Source organism: Gopherus flavomarginatus, chromosome 9 (genome assembly GCF_025201925.1).
Source record: "Gopherus flavomarginatus isolate rGopFla2 chromosome 9, rGopFla2.mat.asm, whole genome shotgun sequence".
Lineage (NCBI taxonomy): Eukaryota > Metazoa > Chordata > Testudines > Testudinidae > Gopherus > Gopherus flavomarginatus.
Window position 1 is genome coordinate 3,174,873 of NC_066625.1, and position 22,967 is coordinate 3,197,839.

The 22,967-nt window shown below is 46.1% G+C and overlaps 1 protein-coding gene across 5 annotated transcripts in view; it reads right to left on the reverse strand.

The window, feature by feature from the left end:
* The window catches only part of GRID2IP (Grid2 interacting protein), a 110,400-nt gene that overhangs the window by 65,424 nt on the left and 22,009 nt on the right, over positions 1-22,967 (reverse strand). For all 5 annotated transcript variants that reach the window (XM_050968555.1, XM_050968553.1, XM_050968554.1 and 2 more), the window contains one exon: positions 17,648-17,802. In XM_050968555.1, coding sequence (XP_050824512.1) covers positions 17,648-17,802 — 155 coding nt within the window. The remainder of the gene's footprint in view (positions 1-17,647; positions 17,803-22,967) is intronic.

The following is a 22,967-nucleotide window of genomic DNA, read 5'->3' on the forward strand; positions in this document are numbered from 1 at the left end:
AGGGAGGATGTTTAGCCTTAATTAACTTTAGCAGGCTGAGTTTTTGCTGTGTTATCATTAGATTATGGAATTAAGTTGTTAAAAATCATTCCAGTTCCACCCCGACTCCCCCAGGAAAGGTCTCATTTGTTACTTACCCAAGGCAGCTCATCTTTCCCTCTCGCTGCTGTATTTCATCATATCTGAGCAGAACTAAAATTGTGCACTCTACTATGTACACCAACCATATGGGCAAGGGGCCTGAGCACAGCGAGGAGCTGGCACAGCATGTGCATTATCCCTGCTATCCACAACGAAACGGATGAAAATGTCAGCAAATTAAAATCTGCAGGAGCTTAATTCGGGATAAATGGGCTGAAATCCATTTGAAAAAAAAAAATCAACCCCAGCATGGAGGGAGGGGGAGTGTTTCTCCAGAAGGGGGATTTGATTGTGTGCTAAATCTATGGGTTCTTAAGGTATGCCAAACAAACACCTTCCAGGAAATATGTTAAATCATTAAGGGGGGAGAAAGGGAGGCATATGGAGGAATCATCAAAGGAGGAGACCCAACAGCAGCACCAGCATCCCAAAATTAAATCCAGCTAGTGCTAAGGAAAGAGCCAATCAGGCTACAGCTAGGGTTGGAAGCTAAACTGGGGATTTATAAGCTGCATTACTCTACACACAATACATGCCAGCACGGAAAAATCTGCATCACATCCAGAGGTGTGCTTTAACCAGAGAAAGAATGTGCTTGTGTGCTGGGATCTGGGGCAGGGGACAGTACATGGTAAACTGTGGGCCAAGAGATGACAACTAAGTGCACATCCTGCAGGGGGGGCACAGAAGGCCCTATCAGCAGAAAAAATGCTAGTTTCACTGCCCAAAGGGCAGACCACAGAGGGGCTTGCTGGGAACCCAATTATAACACTCCTTATCTCACCATTTCTCTATGAAAAAAATTACTAAACTTGTGCTGAAATAGACAATTAAAATAATTCATCAGAGAATTAACATGCAGAAGGACTGTATGTATTTTATTGTGAAACCATTGGATTCCAGTGATAAAACCAAGAATACTCTCATGCAACATGTCTCCATTCTGCTTCTTTATCTTCTACTCCTGGATGCACAGTGAGTCACTGGATGCCCCAAGACTTCAGATGCAAAGTACCGCACTGGTTTTGAAATGGGCCAGAAGTCAGTGTCCATCTGGACCTCTTATATCTAGGAACTTATGTGGCCCATATCACTACAGTATCTGTGTCTAGGAGTCACCGGGGCAGGCAGCAGCCTGGCAGAGGACATTACTGGCTTTTGATGTCATATGGTGCTAATGATTTCCTATCTCACACACACCTTTATAAGAGAGAATTCAGCAGTCACACTGAGTGACTGAATATACAGCCACTGAAAGAAGTCAAAGGCACGGGCTCCTTTTCTTATGTAGAAATTCAGCATTTGTAAACCCATGGCATGCTGACCATGAATGACTGAGTCACTATAGAAAATGTAAAGGAAATTAAACAGAGATGCTGGGGAAAGGTTTCAGTGCTGATGAAAAGTACCAGAAGACTGAGGGCTTGTCTACATCACAAAGTTGCAGCGCTGGTGAGGGGGTTACAGCGCTGCAACTTAGGAGGTGTACACATCTGCAGGGCATCACCAGCGCTGCAACTCCCTGTTTGCAGCACTGGCCGTACTCCCGTTTTGTCTCGGGTGTAGAGGATCCAGCGCTGGTAATCAAGTGTAGACACTTACCAGTGCTTTTCTTGACCTCCGTGGAGTAAGCAGGTATCCCAGCATACCTGAGGAAGCCTCTCTGATAATCAAGCAGGTCTCCTTCCCTGCGGTTTGCAGGGGGGTTCGGGGAACGCGAGAGCAAACCGCGGGGAAGCTGGTCTCCTTCCCCGGTTTGCTCTCGCGTTCCCCAAACCCCCGTGCAAGCAGGTCTCCTTCCCTGCGGTTTGCAGGGGGGTTCGGGGAACGCGAGAGCAAACCGCGGGGAAGCTGGTCTCCTTCCCCGGTTTGCTCTCGTGTTCCCCGGACCCCCGAGCAAGCAGGTCTCCTTCCCTGCGGTTTGCAGGGGGGTTCGGGGAACGCGAGAGCAAACCGCGGGGAAGCTGTTCTCCTTCCCCGGTTTGCTCTCGCGTTCCCCGAACCCCTGTGCAAGCAGGTCTCCTTCCCTGCGGTTTGCAGGGGGGTTCGGGGAACGCGAGAGCAAACCGCGGGGAAGCTGTTCTCCTTCCCCGGTTTGCTCTCGCGTTCCCCGAACCCACCTTGAAGCCGCCCAACAGCGCTGCAGTGTGGCCACATCTAACACCACTTGCAGCGCTGGTTGCTGTAAGTGTGGCCACTCTGCAGCGCTGGCCCTGTACAGCTGTACTAATACAGCTGTAACAACCAGCGCTGCAAAACTGTAGATGTAGACATACCCTGAGTTTCTCGGCTTATCTCCAGCACAGGCACAGAACAGCAACAAGCCTCCCCTACTCTGCTCCACCACCTCCCAAAAGGAATTCAGGCTCCAGGGCCCATTTAGTGCTTGGGCTTTCTTCTGAGACTGCCAGCAAGGAAGCCAATTAGTGCTATTTGTGGTGACAGGCTTTTTATTATGTGGACACCTTTCTACTGGATAGAAAACATCAACTCATTTCAGCCACTAAATGACATTGGTTGATGAGACAAGGTGGGGGAAGGTAATATCTTTTATTGAACCAACTTCTGTTGGTGTGCAAGACAAGCTTTCGAGCCACACCAAGCTCTCCTTCAGAAAGGTACTCTCAGCCTCACAGCAAAATGCAAGATGGAGCAGATTATTTAAAAGCACAAGTATTTAGCACATATTGTAAGGGATCATTAGTTAGGAATAAATTTCAGCAACCTGAGCTGAATTCAAACTGAGAGCTAACAGGAAAAAGGTTCCATCTCATTTAATCTATTCTGAGTCATCCAGTCCCCTTCCAAAAGGCATTTGTTGAGTTTGCTCAATTTAGCTCATCTTATGAGGGTCACATTGAATTCATTGGCTGCAAACACCAAAGAGTGAAAGTCTCTGAATGAGCTCTACACAGGTGAGCTGTTATTGTGGAAACTCTTGGCTTCATGTGAACCTCATAAAAAAATTAAGTCACTCTGTTCTCAGTACTGCACTAAACCCCTTATGTAGCTTAAACACAGGCAAAACCACCATTCACTTAAGTGGGAGTGTGATGAGGGCACCCCAGTCCCTTGACTGGCAGGGAAGGGATTAACCTGTCTGCTTAGGAAGAGTCTCAGCTGCTAACAATAACTGCAGAGACAGTTAAGGAGCAGTCACATGACTGAACAGGGTCAGCTGATAATTGGGCAAGCTCTAAGCTCATCAGAAGGAGAGATCTGTAGGGAATAGCAGGGTAATTTTAGACTAGACCCAGAAAATGCTGGGATGCTCTCTGCAGTGGGCTAGGGAGATAGCTTAGGAAACTGCTAGAAAGGGAGAGCAGGGACTAGGGAAGCCTAAGGAGACTCAAGGTCTGAGGGAGAGTAGCAGAACTCTATTCAGAGGGAATTGGGGAGCTGAGATGTGAAGGAAGGATCCAATGGACTTGTGAAGCTCTGATATGAGAGTGATTGGGGAATCCAGGAGGGGGGTTACAAGGATGTGGGGAACTTTAAAGAATGACTTTACAACTCAGCAGGAATCTCAATCACTTACAAGCACTGGAACTGGCTTATGTGAGGGGGGAGACTGAAGTATCTGGAGCTGGGAGATCAGGTGATGATGTTACAGGGAGTCTTGCTTCCGTAAGGACTGAGCAGGAGTGGTGTGAACACCTCAGAATACGGTTCCCTTAGAACCCTGGTGTTTCAGCTGAATGCTGAGGACACTGTCTTCAAAGGGTCATTGCCCATCAACTTTCAAACAAGACAGTATGTTTAATCACAAAAAGCATAGCTGGAGAAAAACTGATGCTTAAAAAATCCCTCAGCCTTCCTCCGTCTGTGTGTGCATGCCTGTGGGTGGGTTTTGTTTTTGTAGAGGTAAAGAACTTTGGGAAGGCTTGCTTTTTCTTAAAAAAAGATTAACTGGGAAATTTCTTGTTAAACTTTAAAAAAAATGGAGACATGTTAAACACATAGTTAAGGTCACTCAAACATCTTTAACTCTGCCCTTGCATCCCTGCCCACAGAACTGAAAACAAAGGGTTAAATCTGCTCTCAGGACACCGTACATCTGCAGCACGCCAGTGACCGCAAACACCGAGAAATGATCTGACTGGCTGACCTCACTCAGGGTGATAGTCTGTACGCTGCTGCATCATTCACACTGAAGTGTGTCTTTAGATCACTACAGCCAATGACTTCTGTCTCCTTTAAGACCAGGCATTCGCATCTTAAGTCACTTGGTTTGGGACAATGCCCCTAATGCATGAAGGATCCCAAAGACTAAATGTGTTGGCATATTGGGAGACAATATAGACACTCAGGGCTGGAATTCAAAGCCTGGGCAGATGTTTTTGAAACTCCCCCTAGATGCCTACCTACAGCTTAGATGCCTACATAGTTTTTAAAATCTGGTCTATAGTGCCCAACCCTGCAAGATGCTGAATGCACTCAAGTCCCACTAAAGCCAAAGGGAGCGGAGGGTGCTCAGCACATGGCAAGAACAGGCCCAAAGCTACTACATGCCCCATGAGGACATGTTGTTTCAGTCCATTTAGCACTGAGTTGTTCCTCTCAGGAAACTGGAGCATTCTTCAGAGTTTTTACACCAAGTGCTCAGCACAGACAGCTGTGAGCTCAACTGGATTAGAAGAGTTCCTCAGATTTGCCCAGTGCCAAACATCCTCCTTGGGGACCCAGCTGGCTCTCCAGCCAAGAGGTGATCTTGCCAGCTGCAGACTCTGGGGAACTGTTAGGTCTAAATGCTCAATCAAATTTTAAACCAAGGCCACACTTACCACAGAGCTCCTCGACCACAAAAAAATCGCAACCATTAATTATACTTAGTCCTCTTTGTCTCCAGGTCTGGAGGCTTTGAATTAAAGGGAAATTATCTGCTTGCTTTGTAAAGAAGCTCCTTCTGTTCCCAGATCTAACTTCTGTCTCTGCATTGTTTCCAACCCCTTTATTCCAGGGCCACACTCCACAGGTGGCCAATAGAGTTACAGTTCAAAGACATGAGAACTGCTGTTCCTGAAGCTCTGGTGAGTGGTTTGTTGGTGCATCACCGGGTCTCTAGTTTGCTGCTGCTGCTGCCCAACTTCTCTGAGGGTTGGCACCAGCAAGGTGGAAAAACTAAATCTCATCTCCTCCCCCTGGACTCTGATCCTCTGGAAAGAGGCACTGAGCACCCTCTGCTCCACTGGGGTGGAGAGTGCACAGCACCTTACAGGACCAGCACAACACAGAAGGGTGGGCAGAATTCAGACAGCATCAACGCAAAGGAGATGGAACGAGAGGGAGGAGCAACTCAAAGTACACTAGGGCATGAAAGCAAGAGCAGGGGTGAGAGCCAAGCAAATGTACGTTACCCACCAGCCCTCAGCACAAATCATTACAGCCCCCTCCAATCCCAGACAGTCACTCCAGGATCTCCACACTACTCAGCCTTCAGGCTTCATGTGACCTCATGACATGTCCTGTGGCTGATTTCAGAGGAGGAAGGAGAGAGGTTGGGTATCTGTATTGTTTTTTTTAAATAGCTAGGAAACTAAAATAAAGAGGGAGACAGCTCCTTTCACCATTTCCTTCTGCTTGGCTTGAAATCCTTGGAGACTTCACAAGTCTTCTAGGCTGAGTAGATTTCCACACACTAGTCTAGCGAGGCTGAGAGGGGATTCCATATGCTAATCTAAGGACCCTGTTGCCCCGATACAATAGCTCAGAGTTAAAAAACTTATGATTCAGTCAGTAGCATCCAGAAACCCTTATCCAGTTTGCACTGATTGCCATTCACTTGAATGTGCAGAATACAGTACAGACTGATGTGAATTACAGCCTGTGTGCACTCTACCCAGGTATGCTGTAAGTCCACACACATTTTTAATATATTAACAACAATACCTTTCCTCAGAAAACCTCCAGATGCTTAACAAATATTCTTTTCAAAGCCTCCCAGCACTCCTGAGATGTAGGCATTATATCACCCCAAATTTACAGAAGAATAAACTGAAGCACAAAGAGGTTAAGTGACATGCCCAGGAGCAGAGTCTTAAAAAGAACTCAGGAGTAATGCCTCCCTCACACCCGCTCTATCCATTAGACCAGGGTTTCTCAAACAGGGGTCGCCGCTTGTGTAGGGAAAGTGGTGGCCAGTCTGTCCCTTGGCCTGCGTCGCTTCCAGCAGCTTCCCTTGACGCAGAGCAGTGATCCACGGCCAGTGAGAGCTGCGATTGGCTGGACCTGCAGACGGGGCAGGTAAACACCTTGGCCTGTCAGGGGCTTTCCCTACACAAGCGGTGACCCCTGTTTGAGAAACCCTGCATCAGACTCCATTCCACCTCTGCTGCAAAGGAAATGTACCCTGACCTGTGCTATCTGTCTCTTATGCTCTACAGCAAATTCAGAGTCTCAGCCCTTATCTTCAAAGCACTCAATGGTCTGGGTCAAGAATACCTAAAAGATCATCTAAAGTTCCAGGACGAGGACCCTGGCTGATAGCTCTGCTCCTCTGGCCCAATGGAACCTAGAGATGTCAAATATTAACCAGTTAACTGGTATTAGTCCTACTGGTTAACCAACCTTAACTGTTAACCCCTGAGCCAGCTGGCTGGCCAACCCCAACAGCCCCGCATTGACTGGCTGGCTCACCGATCCCAGCAGCCTGGGCCGGCTGGCTGGCCAGCCGACCAACCCCAGCCCCAGCCACGCTGCCCAGCTTGTCAAACCCAAGCCTAGCCTTAGACCGGCCAGAGCAGCCCCAGCCCCCTCCCTTTAATCAATTAACTGTTTAAACAATATAATTTTAATTGTTTAAAGGGTTAACTTTTTAAACAATATTTTACATCCCTAATGGAACCATCAACTGCAAGGATAAAGCTCACCTGTGCAGTAGACTGAACTTTTCAGAGACTGGTCCAAGAATTTGAAATGAACTCCCCTAGGAACTAAAAATTACCTCATACTTCATTACCTTTGATTCCAAGTGCCAGGTGCATTTGTTCCACCTGTCTTCGCTAATAGAAACATGTAATACAGCACACAGCCAAAACCAAAAAAGCCATATGCATTTTTCCCCTTAAGAAGAGGAAAGAAAAAGGAAGGGAGCACATGTGACAGATGCTAGTCATGTCACTTAATGCATTTATTGGTGGTGTGCAGATACCATGGTGATGGACCTGGTAAAACATTTATCTAGACAGAAAAGAACAGAATACATCAAAAGCTCAGACCCACCGAAGTTACAAAAATTAGATCTGGATCCAGATTTCAAACCTCCATCTCCAAAGTCTGGGGGTGGTTGGATCCACAGACTTGACTTAAACCCATCCCTAGTGAAAAAGGTAAAAGGATACCTGGTGGAATAGATCCATCTCAAGCCATGTAGGAATAACCAAATCTATATACAACATCCAGTAAGTCTGCAGCAAATCAGGGCATCTCATCATCTTTCATTCTGGATAGCCCACGGAAAAACTCTGCTCAATCAGCAGCAATAGTCAAAAAAGCAAATATAGTATTAGGCTAGAGAAACAATGAGATGGAGACTAATGCTGAAAATCTTCTAATAACTTTATCTGACTGAATGGTCCTTACCTGGAATACTGTATTTAGTTCATGTCAGCCTGCCTCAAAAAAGAAAACACAGAACTAGAGGGGGCTCAGAGATGCTCAATGAGAAGCTGGAGAAACTTCCTCCTGAAGAGAAACTGAATGGTCTGAGGCCTGGTCTACACTACGCGTTTAAACTGATTTTAGCAGCGTTAAACCGATTTAACGCTGCACCGGTCCACACAACGAGGCCCTTTATATCGATATAAAGGGCTCTTTAAACCGGTTTCTGTACTCCTCCCCGACGAGAGGAGTAGCGCTGAAATCGGTATTACCATATCGGATTAGGGTTAGTGTGGCCGCAAATCAACGGTATTGGCCTCCGGGCGGTATCCCACAGTGTATCATTGTGACTGCTCTAGACAGCAGTCCGAACTCAGATGCATTGACCAGGTAAACAGGAAAAGCCCCGCGAACTTTTGAATTTCATTTCCTGTTTGCCCAGCGTGGAGCTCTGATCAGCACGGGTGGCGATGCAGTCCCAAATTCAAAAAGAGCTCCAGCATGGGCCGTACGGGAGATACTGGGTCTGACCGCTGTATAGGGAGACAAATCTGTTCTATCACAGCTCCGTTACAGAAGACGAAATGAGAAAGCATTTGAAAAAATCTCCAGGCTATGATAGACAGAGGCCACAGCACAGTGCTGTGTGATAAGCATTACGGAAAGCCAAAGAATCAAATGGACGCTCATGGAGGGAGGGAGGGGGTACTGAGAACTCCAGCTATCCCACAGTCCCCGCAGTCTCCGAAAAGCATTTGCATTCTTGGCTGAGCTCCCAATGCCTGTAGGATCAAACACATTGTCCGGTGTGTTTCAGGGTATATGTTGTCAATTTACCCACCCCTCCGGGAAAGAAAAAGGAAAAATCATTTCTTGACTTTTTTATATGTCACCCTGTGTCTACTGCATGCTGCTGGTAGTCGCAGTGCTACGGCAATGAATAGCAGCATCCTCTCCCCTCCCCTCCCCGGTGGCAGACGGTACAATATGACTGCTATCCATCGTTATCATCGGCCTGTGAGTGCTCCTGGCTGGCTTCAGGTGAGGTCGGCCGGGGGCGCCTGGGTAAAAATAGGAATGACTCCCAGTCATTCCCGGTAGATGGTACAGAACAGCTGACAACCGTCCTCATCATAGCAACTGGGGACTGAGTTCCATCAGCCCCCGCCCCCCCTTTCATGTATAAAGAAAAGATTCTGTACTGCCTGGACTATCATAGCAGTGGGATGCTGGGCTCCTCTCCCCACCACCGTTTAATGTCCTGCCTGGACTATCATAGCAGCTGGAGGCTGCCTCCCCCTCATTTTATCTCACTAAAAAGTCAGTGTTTCTTATTCCTGCATTCTTTATTACTTCATCACACAAATGGGGGACACTGCCACAGTAGCCCAGAAAGGTTGGGGGAGAAGGGAATCAATGGGTGGGGTTGTTGCAGGGGCACCTCCATGAATGGCATGCAGCTCATCATTTCTGCGGATCTGACACGGAGCGGCTGTGCTCTGTGGTTCTCTGATACACTGGTTCTCTAGTACACTTGCCCCATATTCTAGGCAGGACTGACTCTATTTTTAGATAAACCATAAAGGAGAGATTGACTCTGGGAGTCATTCCCATTTTTGTCTTTGCGCCCCCGGCCGACCTCAGCTAAGGCCGGCCAGGAGCATCCATGACAGCAGCAGACGGTACAGAACGACTGATAACCGTCATCTCATCGCCAATTTACAATGGCACAGAACAACTAGTAACCATCTCTGCTACCTTGCAATGGCAAATGAATGCTGCTGTGTAGCACTGTAGTACAGCCTCTGTCAGCGGCATCCAGTACACATACGGTGACAGTGACAAAAGGCAAAACGGGCTCCATGGTTGCCATGCTATGGCGTCTGCCAGGGCAATCCAGGGAAAAAGGGAGCAAAATGACTGTCTGACATTGCTTTCACGGAGGAAGGATTGAGTGACGACATTTACCCAGAATCACCCGCGACACTGTTTTTGCACCATCATGCATTGGGATCTCAACCCAGAATTCCTATGGGTGGGGGAGACTGCGGGAAGTATGGGATAGCTACGGGATAGCTACCCACAGTGCAACGCTCCAGAAATCAACGATAGCCTCGGTACATGGACGCACACTGCCAAATTAATGTGCTTAGTGCGGCCGCGTGCACTCGACTTTATACAATCTGTTTCACAAAACCGGTTTATGTAAAATCAGAATAATCCCGTAGTGTAAACGTACCCTGAGACTGTGTAAAGTTTTAAGAGAGGAGACAAATAAGAAGGAACACACTTGAGGCATACTAACTAACTGTTAGAGAGAAGATTTACCCTTTTCTCATAAGGTGACATTTAATGTAAACAAAAGGCAACAAATTTAAAACTGAGCAAAAGAAATGCTATTTACAGAGCACGTAATTGACCTGTGGGACTCACTGCCACACAATATCAGTGAAGCCAAGCACATAATAGAATTAGACATTTATATTTATAGACCCCATTTATTAGGGAAATAAACTCTCATGCTTGAGAGCATGAGCCAACCATAAAGTTTTGGGGGTTAGGGCAAAACGTATCCAGGGCAGGTTATTCCGTAACTGCCCACTCAGGGCTCCCTGGCCCCTTTCTCTGAAGTAGCTCATACTGGTCACTGTCTACCTGGCCTAGATGGATCACAGGTCTGATCTGGAATGGCAGCTCCTATGTCACTATCACTACACTTACACATCTGTCCAGCTGCAGAACGCACAAGAGACCATGCTAAGAGAATTCTGGGGCTCAGTTCTCCCCTGTGTCTGAGCTGGGCCAGGGGAAGGGGCATCAAGGAACTTGAACCAGCTCCTTAATTCTGCACTGACCAGGCGAAGAGCCCCCAACACCAGAGTGTAAGGGGGCTGGTGCAGGTTTTTGCCAACAGGGGTTTCCTCCCCATCAGGGTAATTCAGAGCAACGTTCTGGCCCCTTCATACTGCCCTACTGATGCAAAAGCATCACCGCACAATGTAAAATCCAATCCCTGGTGTTAAACATATACAGCAAACTCAAAAACGGAAAAAAAATCCAGCACAGGCAGCTTATATTGTACGTGAGGCAAGACAAACAGCCTCGCTTGTGCTTCCAGCAATGCAGCTGGCAAACAGGAACCTGGGTTTCTACAGCAATGTGTTCTCTCAAATTCATTTCATTAGATTAGATGGTAAATCTTTTCCCCAAGCTAAGTAAACCGAGATTAGCTGCCCAGTACACTGAGCCCTCCTACTCCAGCCCTGACCTTTCACACTAGGGCACAGGGAGCGATTAAGGGTTTTTTTAATGACAGGAAACAAAATTTGAAGCTGCCTTGATGGCTTTGCCCTTTTGGGGAATCAGATGCTGGGGAGTGACAGCTCTGATTATGCTACAGAAATTCATGCATTAGCATCAGGAGAGTAATAGATGATAGCTACTTTGACTTCAGATTCTGACACAACGTGCTGTGCATTAGGGAATAATATGAACAGTGAGGAGAACAAGCAATAGGCAAGGCTCCATGGGCTTAGAGATCCAGATGGAATAAGCATCTGAAAGTTCAGGTGCTCATTTGAATCCCCTGTATGGAAAAATCCTATAGAATTTCATAGGGTTGAAGACAATATAGTTCCATAGTAATGGAATAGGGTCTACAGAAATTATGTGAATACCAAAGAGAATTTCTTAGAGAATAAGGTCCTTTCTATAAGGTTTTTGTTTTGAAGTTCAGGATGGATTTGAGTTTTGAGTGACGGTCCAGCTGGGATTTTATTCTACCCATGCTAGTTCACCTGTCTCGGAAGAAGCTGTCTGTACATTCAGTCCCATATAATTTCAGTTGTTTATATTTTGTACCTATGCTTCCATAAAAATCTAATCACAGCATTCATAATCTTGATAGTGATTTTTACATAACAACAAAAGAACAGCCATATTGGGTAACACCAAAGGTCCATCTAGCCCAGTATCCTGTATTCCAACAGTGGCCAATGCCAGGTGCCCCAGAGGCAATGAACGGAACAGGGAATCATCAAATGATCCATCCCCTGTCACTCATTCCCAGCTTCTGGCAAACAGAGGCTAGGGACACCATCCCTACCCATCCTGGCTAATAGCCACTAATGGACCTATCCTCCATACACTTATCTAGTTCTTTTTTGAACCCTGTTATAGTCTTGGCCTTCACAACATCCTCTGGCAAGGAGTTCCACAGGTTGACTGTGTGTTGTGTGAAGAAATACTTCCTTCTGTTTTAAACTTGCTGCCTATTAATTTCATTTGGTGACCTCTTGTTCTTGTTTTATAAGAAGGAGTAAACAACACTTCCTTATTTACTTTCTCCAAACCGGTCATGATTTTACAGACCTCTATCATATCCCCCCTTAGTTATCTCTTTTCCAAGCTGAAAAGTCCCAGTTTTATTAATCTCTCCTCATAAAAAAGCCATTCCATATCCCTACTCATTTTTGTTGCCCCTTTTTGAACCTTTTCCAATTCCATCCCTAGGTCTCAAGCCCCTCCCAAAGGAGGTAGGAAACATGGTCTCCATTTCCCAAATGAGTTAGCTGAGAGCCAGAGGTGAAACAAGTCCAACCTGCCCAAAGTCACACAGCAGCAGAGCTAAGAATAGAAGCCAGCGCTCATGATTCCCAGCTCCATGTCTAACTCACTGTAGTCTGTTTACTCCCTTCACTGAGGAGCATTAGACGAACCTAGAAAGAAATGAACATAGCTGGAAGTTGCCCTGCCATCTGCCTCCATAGAGAAGACAATTTTCTGCCTGTAAATTCCTTAAGTGTGCCAGCTCAGCCTTGTATGTACATCTTCCTGTGTCAGAGAGTGGGCTGAGCGATAACAATATTGAGATCTTCTGTAGTGTCTTCCAGCCTACACCAAGTAATGAACGAACCATGAGGTGGGTTAGTGTGTTTCACAGATTGGGAAACTGAGACACAGAGGTAAAACAACCTGTCCCAAGATCACACAAAGGTTAATAGCAGAGCCAGGAGCAGACCCCTAATCTCCTGCAACCCTAGACGGTGCACTAGCCCCCAGACCACCCAAGATCACAATGACTAAGCATCCAGAGAGATTCCACTAGGAACAAGATTTAATTGGAAAGGCAGAGTTAACTTAGCTAAAGGTGACAAAATCCATTATGATTATCTGGAATAATTACATGCGAAATATGTTTGGTTGGTCTTCACCCAGAAAGGAAGGCACTGCTTGAGACCTGACATCAGCTACATCTGGCCCACCCCTTCTCAGCACAGATGTCCATTTGCGCCAAGGTCTGAGATGTGCAGTTGTTGAAGTAAGGAGAGGGGGGCAATTTGTCCCAGGCCCTGCAGGGGCCCCCACGAGAATATAGTATTCTGTAGCATTGCAACTTTTTTTTATGGAAGGGGCCCCCAAAATTGCTTTGCCCCAGACCCCCTGAATCCTCTGGGCAGCCCTGGCATTCCCACTCTGATTGCCACTAGGTCAGAGAGAATCAGAAGTTCCACACACACCAGGAACTGCAGATGGTTGAAAGGCGACAAGCATGGATGGGTACCAGGAAGCTGAGCCCATCTCTCGGTCATGTTTCAAAGGTGGCCATCGCCTGATTAATGATTCACTTTTTCTTTCTCCTAAAGGAAGCTACATGTGGTAAATGCACATGGTAAGGTGACAATATTTTCGATTGAAACATGGTGTGATGCTGCATGAAGACGGCAGGCAAGATGGGCTGCAAGCTCCCATCACTCTCTTTGAGTTGCAGTTCCCTTTGCAAAGATTTCTAAGACCCTGTGCATGGAGGACAGTTGTTATGGTAACCGTAATATCTTACAATTCCACTGATTAAACAGGAATTGGAAAGCCAGGCCAAGAGCGGAGCCAGATGGAGGCCTGATTTCCCTAATGAACATCATCTCTGACGGACCATAATCCCCATCATGCAGACAGCATCCCACTGCAAAACAGACCTGGCACTGCTTGGCCATAAAAAGAATGTGCAGCACCTGCTCTACAGACTGTGGGCCCAATCCTGATCTCACTTACAGCAGGGTATTTCCACTGAAATCAACGTGTAACTGAGCTCAAAGTCAAGGCTTCTGTGCACGGGGTATGCACACCCACACCATCATCAGCATTAAACAATCATAGTCTACTAAGGACCATTGTACTAACCAGAGTGATGGGGTTGCACCAGGCATCACATAGTGAAGTTCCCAGATCTGGCTCAATCCTGCAAATCCACAATTTTCTTGGGTAGCCCATGGGCGGAGCCAGGTAAGGTCAGGGTGTGCACCCTTTTGCATGTCAATGGAGAGTTTGAGAGCACAGAGTACTAGGGTGGTTTGTCCATCCTATCAACCTGGCCAAAGAGCATGAAATACCTGTTTTGAATATAATGAGTGACTGAAGAAAAGCCAGACCTCTGTGACATTATGCCAATACGCTGTGCCTAATGCTCATTCATGACTCAAGACCTTTTACACTGCTCTGGCCGTGACTGTAAATGTCATTTATGACTACTTTAAGGGAACGTTACACTGCCAGACTGGTGTAAAGTGGCTTTTTTGTAAATGAGAATCAGGTCCTCACTCTTTACACTTAAAGAGACAGGCACAAAGGCTCTGTCTGCATAGGAAAATCTAACATCTATGTTCCAAGTGCTGTTTGCAGACACACACCACAGCTTAGCCGCTCTAACTGATGTGTTTCAAGCTCTTTTTGGAGTGATGGTACAGGCCACTCTCTCCGCCACTCGGTGAGAAAAGGAGCTTCAAGGGCAGTAATTTTCCTGTACAACCTTTATGCAGGGATTCAAGCTGTGCTCTAAGTGCTAAGCCCAGAAAAACCAACTGCTGTGAGCCAGTGTATCTACCAGCAGGTGGGGAGAGATTCAGGTACACCGCATATACATGGACGTGCAGCACCCTTGAGGTGTAATACACACACCCCCTCCTTTGCACACACATAAATATACATCTTCCCCTTGGCGTACACACACACACTACCTTCACATTCCCAAGACACCTCAAACTCTACCCCCCCCCACCCACACGGAAGCAGAAAAAGAGCAAAAAGCATTGCCAAGGATAGTCTCATCCAGAGGCTCAGAGATGGAGCAATATTTAAAGCCAAGCAAACTTTTGTCCTACACAGCCTGTAAATGGCTCGATGCCAAGAGATCTCCCAGCCTTTCACTGCGCTCTCATTAGGTGTTTCCGCTGTGCTGGGTGTAAAAGCTGAGAGGAAATGTCCCATGGGAAACAGGAAATAATGAATTTGCCACTAATTCAACACTGTGTGATATTAAAAGAAAATTACCAAACACAGAGCCTGCTTGTATCCTTCTGATTTCCCATCTCCCTCTTCACTTTCCCCACCACTAGGAGTTCACACTCAGGGTCAGGGGAAGGGAAGCTGTATTGTCTGGAAACGTCACTGGAGCTGGAGATTTGAGCTGTTTTTTTCCTTCTCATAATAACAATATTTTCCCATCAAGTTTTGAAAGACAAATTATCCTGACAAGACCTTGCAGAGCCTCTGGCCCCCTATTTTTCTCATGACAGGCAGCAAGTGTTGGGATGGCACATGGCAGGTCAGTGCTGTAATTGCAGGCTTCTCAGCTCCACAGAAAGCGGACACTAGGGCTGTCAGATGGACCAAGGCTTGCAGTGTGTTTACTGGGAAATGGAAAGCCAGCCACTTTAGAAGTCTAAAGTCAGGCTAAAGATCCCCGACTTTAGGAATTTTATCACTGTCTTTAAAGGAAGGAGGATCAGTCCCTGTTTGTTCATGGGAGACAATGGGTTTGTGCCGCAGATTAATTTAAATAGTGCTGTTCTTTCTGGGGATCAGGACAAACTGGAAGGAATTCAGAGAACAGCACCATAGTCATAAAGGGCTGGAGGGGCTGATTTATGAGGAGAAATGAACAACGCTAATTATGCAAGGCCGGGTTCCGAACTGCCATTCAGACAGGGCAGCATTTTACACCTGCTTTGCACAGGTGTAAATGACAACAAAAAGTGGAAGGCAGGGGAGAATGAAGCCAGTAGGTCTTGGCCGTACGGTGGCATGAGAAAAGTCAACAGTACTCGTTCTCCTCTCATTTATCTTAGTGTAATTCAGGAGTCGCCTATTGACATCAGTGGAGTTACATCAATATACAAACTCATGTAAGTGAAAGCAGAATCAGGCCCCACAAGATTTTTAAGGGTGTAAATACCAAGAAGGGGAAGGGATTTTGTAGGGTGATCCAGGGAGTCAGGACTCCTGCTGATGGGGTAAAATTGATCAAAGGAACATGCAGAAAAGCATCCTGGCAGTGAGATTTATTAGGCCACACAACAGTCTCCCAAGGAATGTGGAAGAATTTGGGGCATCTAGACAATTAGACAAAGCACAGAAGTAGACTAGAGAGCAATCCTGAATGGGACCCATCTTCCATTTCTAATGTTCTATTATTCTAGAATTACATAGTCACTTAGCAGTCACTCTACAACCAAGGCTACTGAGGGAGTTTTCTCCTCTTTTCTTAAAAGATTGCCATAAATTTGGTGCTTTGCAAAGTGATTTACCTGAATTGACACTACTAATTGGTGTTTTCCAGACCCAGGGCATCCATGAGTGTTTGCAAGTGTGTGACCCATAGAAATGGCAACATGCCATCTCGGGGCACAGGAGGCAGCTGAGCTCAGACACAGCACTCGCAATGGCAACAGACAGGTAGAAGGTAAAAATCTGCCAGCCAATCCGGCAGAGATGAAGCCTTGCCAGCTCCCACTCATTCTGATTCACCCTCCGGCCCCCAGCCTCCACACACAGAAGTCTACCTCTGCTGCTCGTCAATCCATCACCCCCCTGACTGAACCGGAATTTATCTCCAGTTTTCTAATTGTGGATTTTGGTTTATTTTCCATCACCTTCCTTGGTTAATTTCCAGACAGTCTGTAGCTAATTTAATTTCTATTTCAAATGATGTCCAAAAAAAGGGATCCAATTAAAATGCTGTTAGTAGATGGAATGACTCACCAAGAAAAGCAACAAACCAGAACATTTTTGTGAACTTGACAATAGGAGATTTCATCCCTCAGTGACGTTAGCCACAGTGACCATCACCTCTGCAAGCAGGGTTAAGCATAACACATGCCCACATGCTAGGGCACACATCTCTAACCAGCTGACTCCTCTACCTAGTGAATGCACTTGCCATGCAAACATGTCCTGCTCAATACTGTAGCTGGGACTCAAACCAAGAGCCTGTGATCTGTAAGCAGTGATTGTTGCAAGTGGGTTAAATGAGAGTGTCCTGATGGCTAAACCGTGGTCTTATGAACTTCACACTGGAAAGAACTCAGGCCCGTCTGCTCTAATTTACAAGCCCCCTCATTTGAGCTCCAGGACACTGTCAGTTAGCTGCAGTCATAGCTCCGTGGGGCTCCAGCAAAGGGTGACATAGTCATACTTGCTGGAGAAGGTCTAATATTCGACACAAATGCTAGTCATAAGGTGCTAGATTTTCTACTGAACTCACAAGCGAGCAGCTCCCATGAAGAACAATGTGTAAATGTCAGCTTTTGACAATCTGTCCTTGTGCTATGTTGAGTTAGTCTCAGCTGCGAGTTAGCATCTCCTGGCAAAGCTGATCTGGTCTCAGTCAAGAGTCTGCTCCCCTTGATAAGAGTCAAAACAATATAGTCTCCACTGAAAGTCACTGTGTAAGTCTTACACTTCCCAAATCAAGAAAGTGAAAGATTCTTGGTGCTGCTGGTTGCAATGAAGGATTGGAACTGTCTCTATAATTATAGCCCAATGCCCTTCATCCATATTCACCTCCACCACCTAGACACCCCATGTATTAATTACCTGCATGACAACGTGATAGTTACTGATCACTTTGTACCTGATATTGTCAATGAGAAGTTGATGGGATTCTTTGGTGAGAATCATGGAAAGGGTGTAAGCCAAGTATTCCACCTTCCTCTCTGCTGCATACTGTTTCAAGATGGTGAAAACTTTCTCTTTTATCTCTGGCTGATCTCCAAGAATTTCATCAGCCTGTGTGGGAGTGGTACAAAGATACACATTAATAGAGGAAGAAACTGACATGAAACTCAATGGAAATAAATCCATCAGAAACACATACATAATTGTATTACCTGGACCAACACAAAAGAGAGGAAACAATTTACTTAAAAAACAATCAAACCCACCCTTTAACACCAAATGATCATGTTAGATGCTAGTGACACAAAATTAGGGCTCCCTAGGACTTCACAACTGTCCTTTATCACATGCGATGGCCAGTGAGAACTTTACAACAACAGCAAGATTAGAAATTCTCCTACTTTAAAAGCACAGAACCCCACACACAAGCTCAAAGATTACCTTCATTTGCAGTGTAGGGCATGACACAGTCAAGCAGTTCTGATTCTATCCTAACCCTTTAATTACTGCTTGATTACACAGAGTGATATTTTCTTGCTATTAATTTCTTAAAATGCTGCAGAAAAATAGGAAATTAACCTTAAAGAAACTCTTGCCTTGGTGCAGAAAGTGGGAAGGGGCCATGTTAGTTCATGGTTCCCAACCACTGGGATGTGTGCCACTGCTGGTACCTCAGATTTCTGTGACTGAGATTCCGAGCTCCCTTTCTCTGCCTTAATGAAGAGCCTTGATGCTAGTCTTCGGTGCATTTTGGCTAGCCTTCAGTCACTCAGTTACACATACTCTGACCCATAGCCGACCCTGGCAAGAGGGTCATGACCCTGATAAATCCCATCTCTGAGATATAAATAAATGGGGGGCATCAATAGGTACTGGCAGGTACAGCTGAGCTCAAGGTCTTAGTCTAGTTACTCTGTTACTACAGTTACCCTAAAAGATTGGAATCTGCTGTGTAAGCTGGCTTTGGAGCCATCTGCTCACCCTGGAATTTAAGACTTCAGAGAGTCTGCATTCTAGGCAAATGTTCTCTGGAAACAATAAATGCCAAGCAAGCAGAAAACTGTCTGAGATTCCCCCCCCACACCCTTGTTCCTCTTTTGTTTGGTTTTCCATTGGTGAAACATTTTCTGGGCCAAGCAGTGATCCCCAAATGCTGCAGGCATCTGACTCACTGGGGCAGGGCACTGCTAGGAAAGCTCTTAATCAGCTCCTGCCATCCCGTTACACTTACAAATACAGCTTGGAAATAGCCAGAGAACTCATTCACTCTCTGCTCCTGAGTAACAAAGGGACTGCACCTTTCCTTTAGTTGGGTTCTCTCCACTCCACAAAAATATCTAAAATGAGCAGAAAATAAAACCCATCTGAGAAGTGCCACGTGCTGGGTGACAGAGACCTTTACATAAGAAAAGGAGCTGTTGCCTCCTGGTCCTTGTTCCACTTTGAAGTTCTCCAAAGTCACTTCTCACAGGTGTTTCTAACCTACATCACAAACCACAAGGTACTTTCCAATTTGAAAAAGCCATCATGTGACAACTAATGAAATTCCCAGTAAGCAGCAGACATTTCAAGGTTATTAAATCTGGAGCAGTAAAGACAGCAGTTACACAGCATACAGACTCACATGCTCCTTACTCTCAAGGACCAGTGCAGTGTTTACAATGAACCTGGTATTTTCAGTGGGCCAGATTCTGAGGTCCTCCTGTTAAAGTTTTTTCTGAGTCAGGACTTCAGGATTTAGCCCAAAAGAAATTATAAAAACTGGTCATATAATGAAAATTCTGAGCCAGAATCCTGGGTGCCCTCTGGCTGCTCCAACCATAAACCCAGCGATCTAGCGAGTTAAAAATTCCCCCGCCTAGAAGAATCCTTGGGGTGGAGCACAGCTACCAAAGCATCTCCCACACCACACTAGCTACTTTCCCCTCTCCTCTCTTCCCCATGCAGGGACATGACTTGGGAAAAGAAATTGGCAGGGCATCTCTACATCCCTGCAATTCTCAGCTCTAGAGTGGCCCCTTGGGCCATGGCCAACTGGGTGTAAAGTAGCACAGCTGGCTTGGCAGCCATAAGAGGGAACACAGGATGGGCAGTGGCAGGACAAGCTGCCCTTCCTTTGCCTTACTGAGGCACATAAATATGACCTGAAGGGGCTACGACTAGGGATAAGAGATGTTCAGTCTCCATGATCCGTTCAGTCCTTGACTGCCAACAAGGGGGCCTAATGGTGCAAACAGTATCATCTACCATTGGGAAGGGGACTGGGACCAGTCATCTCATTCATTACTCAGCAGCCACCAATCACTTGGGCACAGTTTACATTGTAAATTCTTCAGGCTAGGGACTGTCTTTTTCATTGTTATGATTGTCTGTCCAGTACCTGGCACACGCCTGGGTGCTCAGTGAATAACAACAGGAAAGAGTGACCTGGAACGGAAAGCCTAAGTATCATTATTATGTCCTGACAAAGCCCCACCCCACCTCACCATTCAGACAAAGAACAACAAGTGAGGAGGCCAGAACCCCATCTCTGGGTCCATTCTTCCCCTCAACTTCTGTAGCTCCCCTTGGAGTGGGCCAGACTGGAACATGAAGTCCAATAACACACAAGGAACATATCCCGGATCAGTGACTCAGATACTGGGAATGTTTGGATGCAGATTTTGAGCCCCCCAGGTCAGGGATAGAGCAGTGAGGGTTTGGGTTCATGTCCACAGCACAGCTAGCCATGACAATAACACCAATACTGGCACGTGAGTCACCCAGCCCCCTCCATGAGTGCTGTTAGCCCAGGGAATCAAATAAGTTAATGATCTAGCATTCAGTATAGGAAAAGCCTCCTGCATCTCGGGCTCATAGAGCACACAGCAGAGAACCCAGTGCTACCACAAGCACCCTTCAACATTTTAGCACGTGACCAGAGCTTGGACCCCAGTGATGTTGTGAAACAGAGGTGAGCTACTAGTGCATTCTGGGTAATAACATGCAGATGAGCTTCCCAAGCATCACCCTGCCCCCGGCTTTTTGGCTTATTCTATCCAGTTCTACCACCAGCAGCTCTAACTGAAGCAGCGTTTACCAATAAAGGATGGAGGGAAGCACTCTATTGGGTTTTATTATTTTCTGCAGCTTGTGGAAAATTAGGCTACTTAAAACATCAGAGCCATTACACTCTCGTTCCTGAAACCAGCAACCCACAAAGCTCTACAAACTCATTTCCTCTCAACACTCTGGGGAACAAGAGGCTGGATGAGCTGGTACAGAAACAAAGTATGTGGAGGGGTTCCTGCCTGCAAGCAGTGCAAACTGATTAAAGTTACTTAGAGATGCAGCAATCACACTCAGGGGCGCTCCAGGCACCAGCACGCCAAGCGCGTGCCTGGGGCGGCAAGCCACGGGGGTTGCTCTGCTGGTCGCCGTGAGGACAGCAGGCAGTCTGCCTTCGGCAGCATGCCTGCGGAGGGTCCACTGGTCCCGCGGCTTCGGCGGACATCCCGCAGGCTACCGCCGAATTCACAGGACCGGGGACCTCCCGTAGGCAAGCTGCTGAAGGCAGCCTGCCTGCCATGCTTGGGGCGGCAAAATACCTAGAGCCGCCCCTGACCACACATACATGGCTAAATCCAGCTCCACTTCCATGAATGGTCTCATTGACCTTACAGGCACACGCTGCATAAGAGCCTTTCCAAAATCATTAATGTGCTTGCTTCCTAAATTTTAATGACAATCATCCAAGAAACATTTACTGTGGTTTAATCCAATTGCATTAGACAGTGTAAAACATACCAACACCTTCATCCATTTGTTAATCCTCAATAATCAGGAGGTATCTGTCTAACATGCAGTGGAACTGCCTTTGGAATCATAAATTAAATGCATATTTGTGAGCCCTTAATTTAAAGCTTGACTGAAGAGCGAGATTCAGCTGATACTGACACATCTCTTTACTAATGTCTTGGTGTTTATCAGCTTGGGATCAACAAACACAACCCGGTTATTGGTTATTTCGTAACAGTATTTTAAAAAGTTACTTTGAAATGGAAAGTAGATTAAAGAAACAACTGTGATCAAATTTATAATTAGCAAGAGATGATGAGTTTGGCAAATTACCCACTGGGTAACCATCAGGAACACAATGAAGCTGTAATTACTTTGATTTTTTTCTTTTGCTGCAAAATAAGAGCTAAATTTTTTAAAGGCTGATATGATAAAATTCTAAATGAATATTTAGATACTGAAGAGAAGGACATCTGGCCTTACAGATTATCGCTTGACAATAATTATGTTTTCATGGTGAAAAATTAATAATACTTGTCTCTTCTCTTCAGCCTTCCATCCAAAGATCTCAACACCCTTTGCAAACATTAATTCATTCTCACAATCCTCATCTGTAAAATGATGGGGAAACTGAGGCACAGAAAGGGGAAGTGATTTGCTTATGGTCACCATCCAGATGGTCAATGGCAGAGCTGCATATAGAACCCAGGAGTCCTGATTCCACTCTCACTAACCCACGTTTTATCCAAATGTAACTCCACTGACTTCTATTAGGGTCACACTAATTTACACAGTCATAAATGAGAACAAAATCTGGCCCCAAGTCTCTTGACTCCCAAGCCTATGTTTTAACCACAAAACCATCTTCACAAATCAGGCTCCTCCCACAAGACCATCCCTCTTCTCCTTTTGAAGACATTTCTGATAACAGTAAAAGAGAATGTCCCCAAAACTTTCCTCTGGGAACCCTTCCACTGCACAGATAGAATCCATGCATGGGAACATTCTCATTTCCAGCTGGATCTGAGTGGCACACCCCTGATTTTCAGACATTCAGAGAACCCACATCTCAAACTGAAGTCAATGGGAGATGGAAGCGCTCAGCCCAAAGTCAGCCCCCAACATTCTGCCTGGCACTGAAAATACTATACACACCAGAAAAACTGTAGCAGGCAATGAGAGCCTAAGGCATAGCTGGGCTGTCAGGACTCTGCCTTCAGCAAAAAGTGGCAAGAGAAAGTCAGCTCCACAGGTTCCCTGCGACTTACATGGTGGAAGGGAAATAACAGGAAATGGTCAAGACACCAGGCAAGTCCTCCTTGTTTATGCATGAATATATGGGGTCCAGCCTTGACCAGGAAATAGCCGCAACCCAGAGCCCCTGACCCAAATCACATCTGGCTCCCAATATTTGAGCACACCTGGAGTGACTGACAGATTTATATGGAAATCACATAAAACTCAATGACTTGAGTGGAGATACCCTGATTTACACCAGC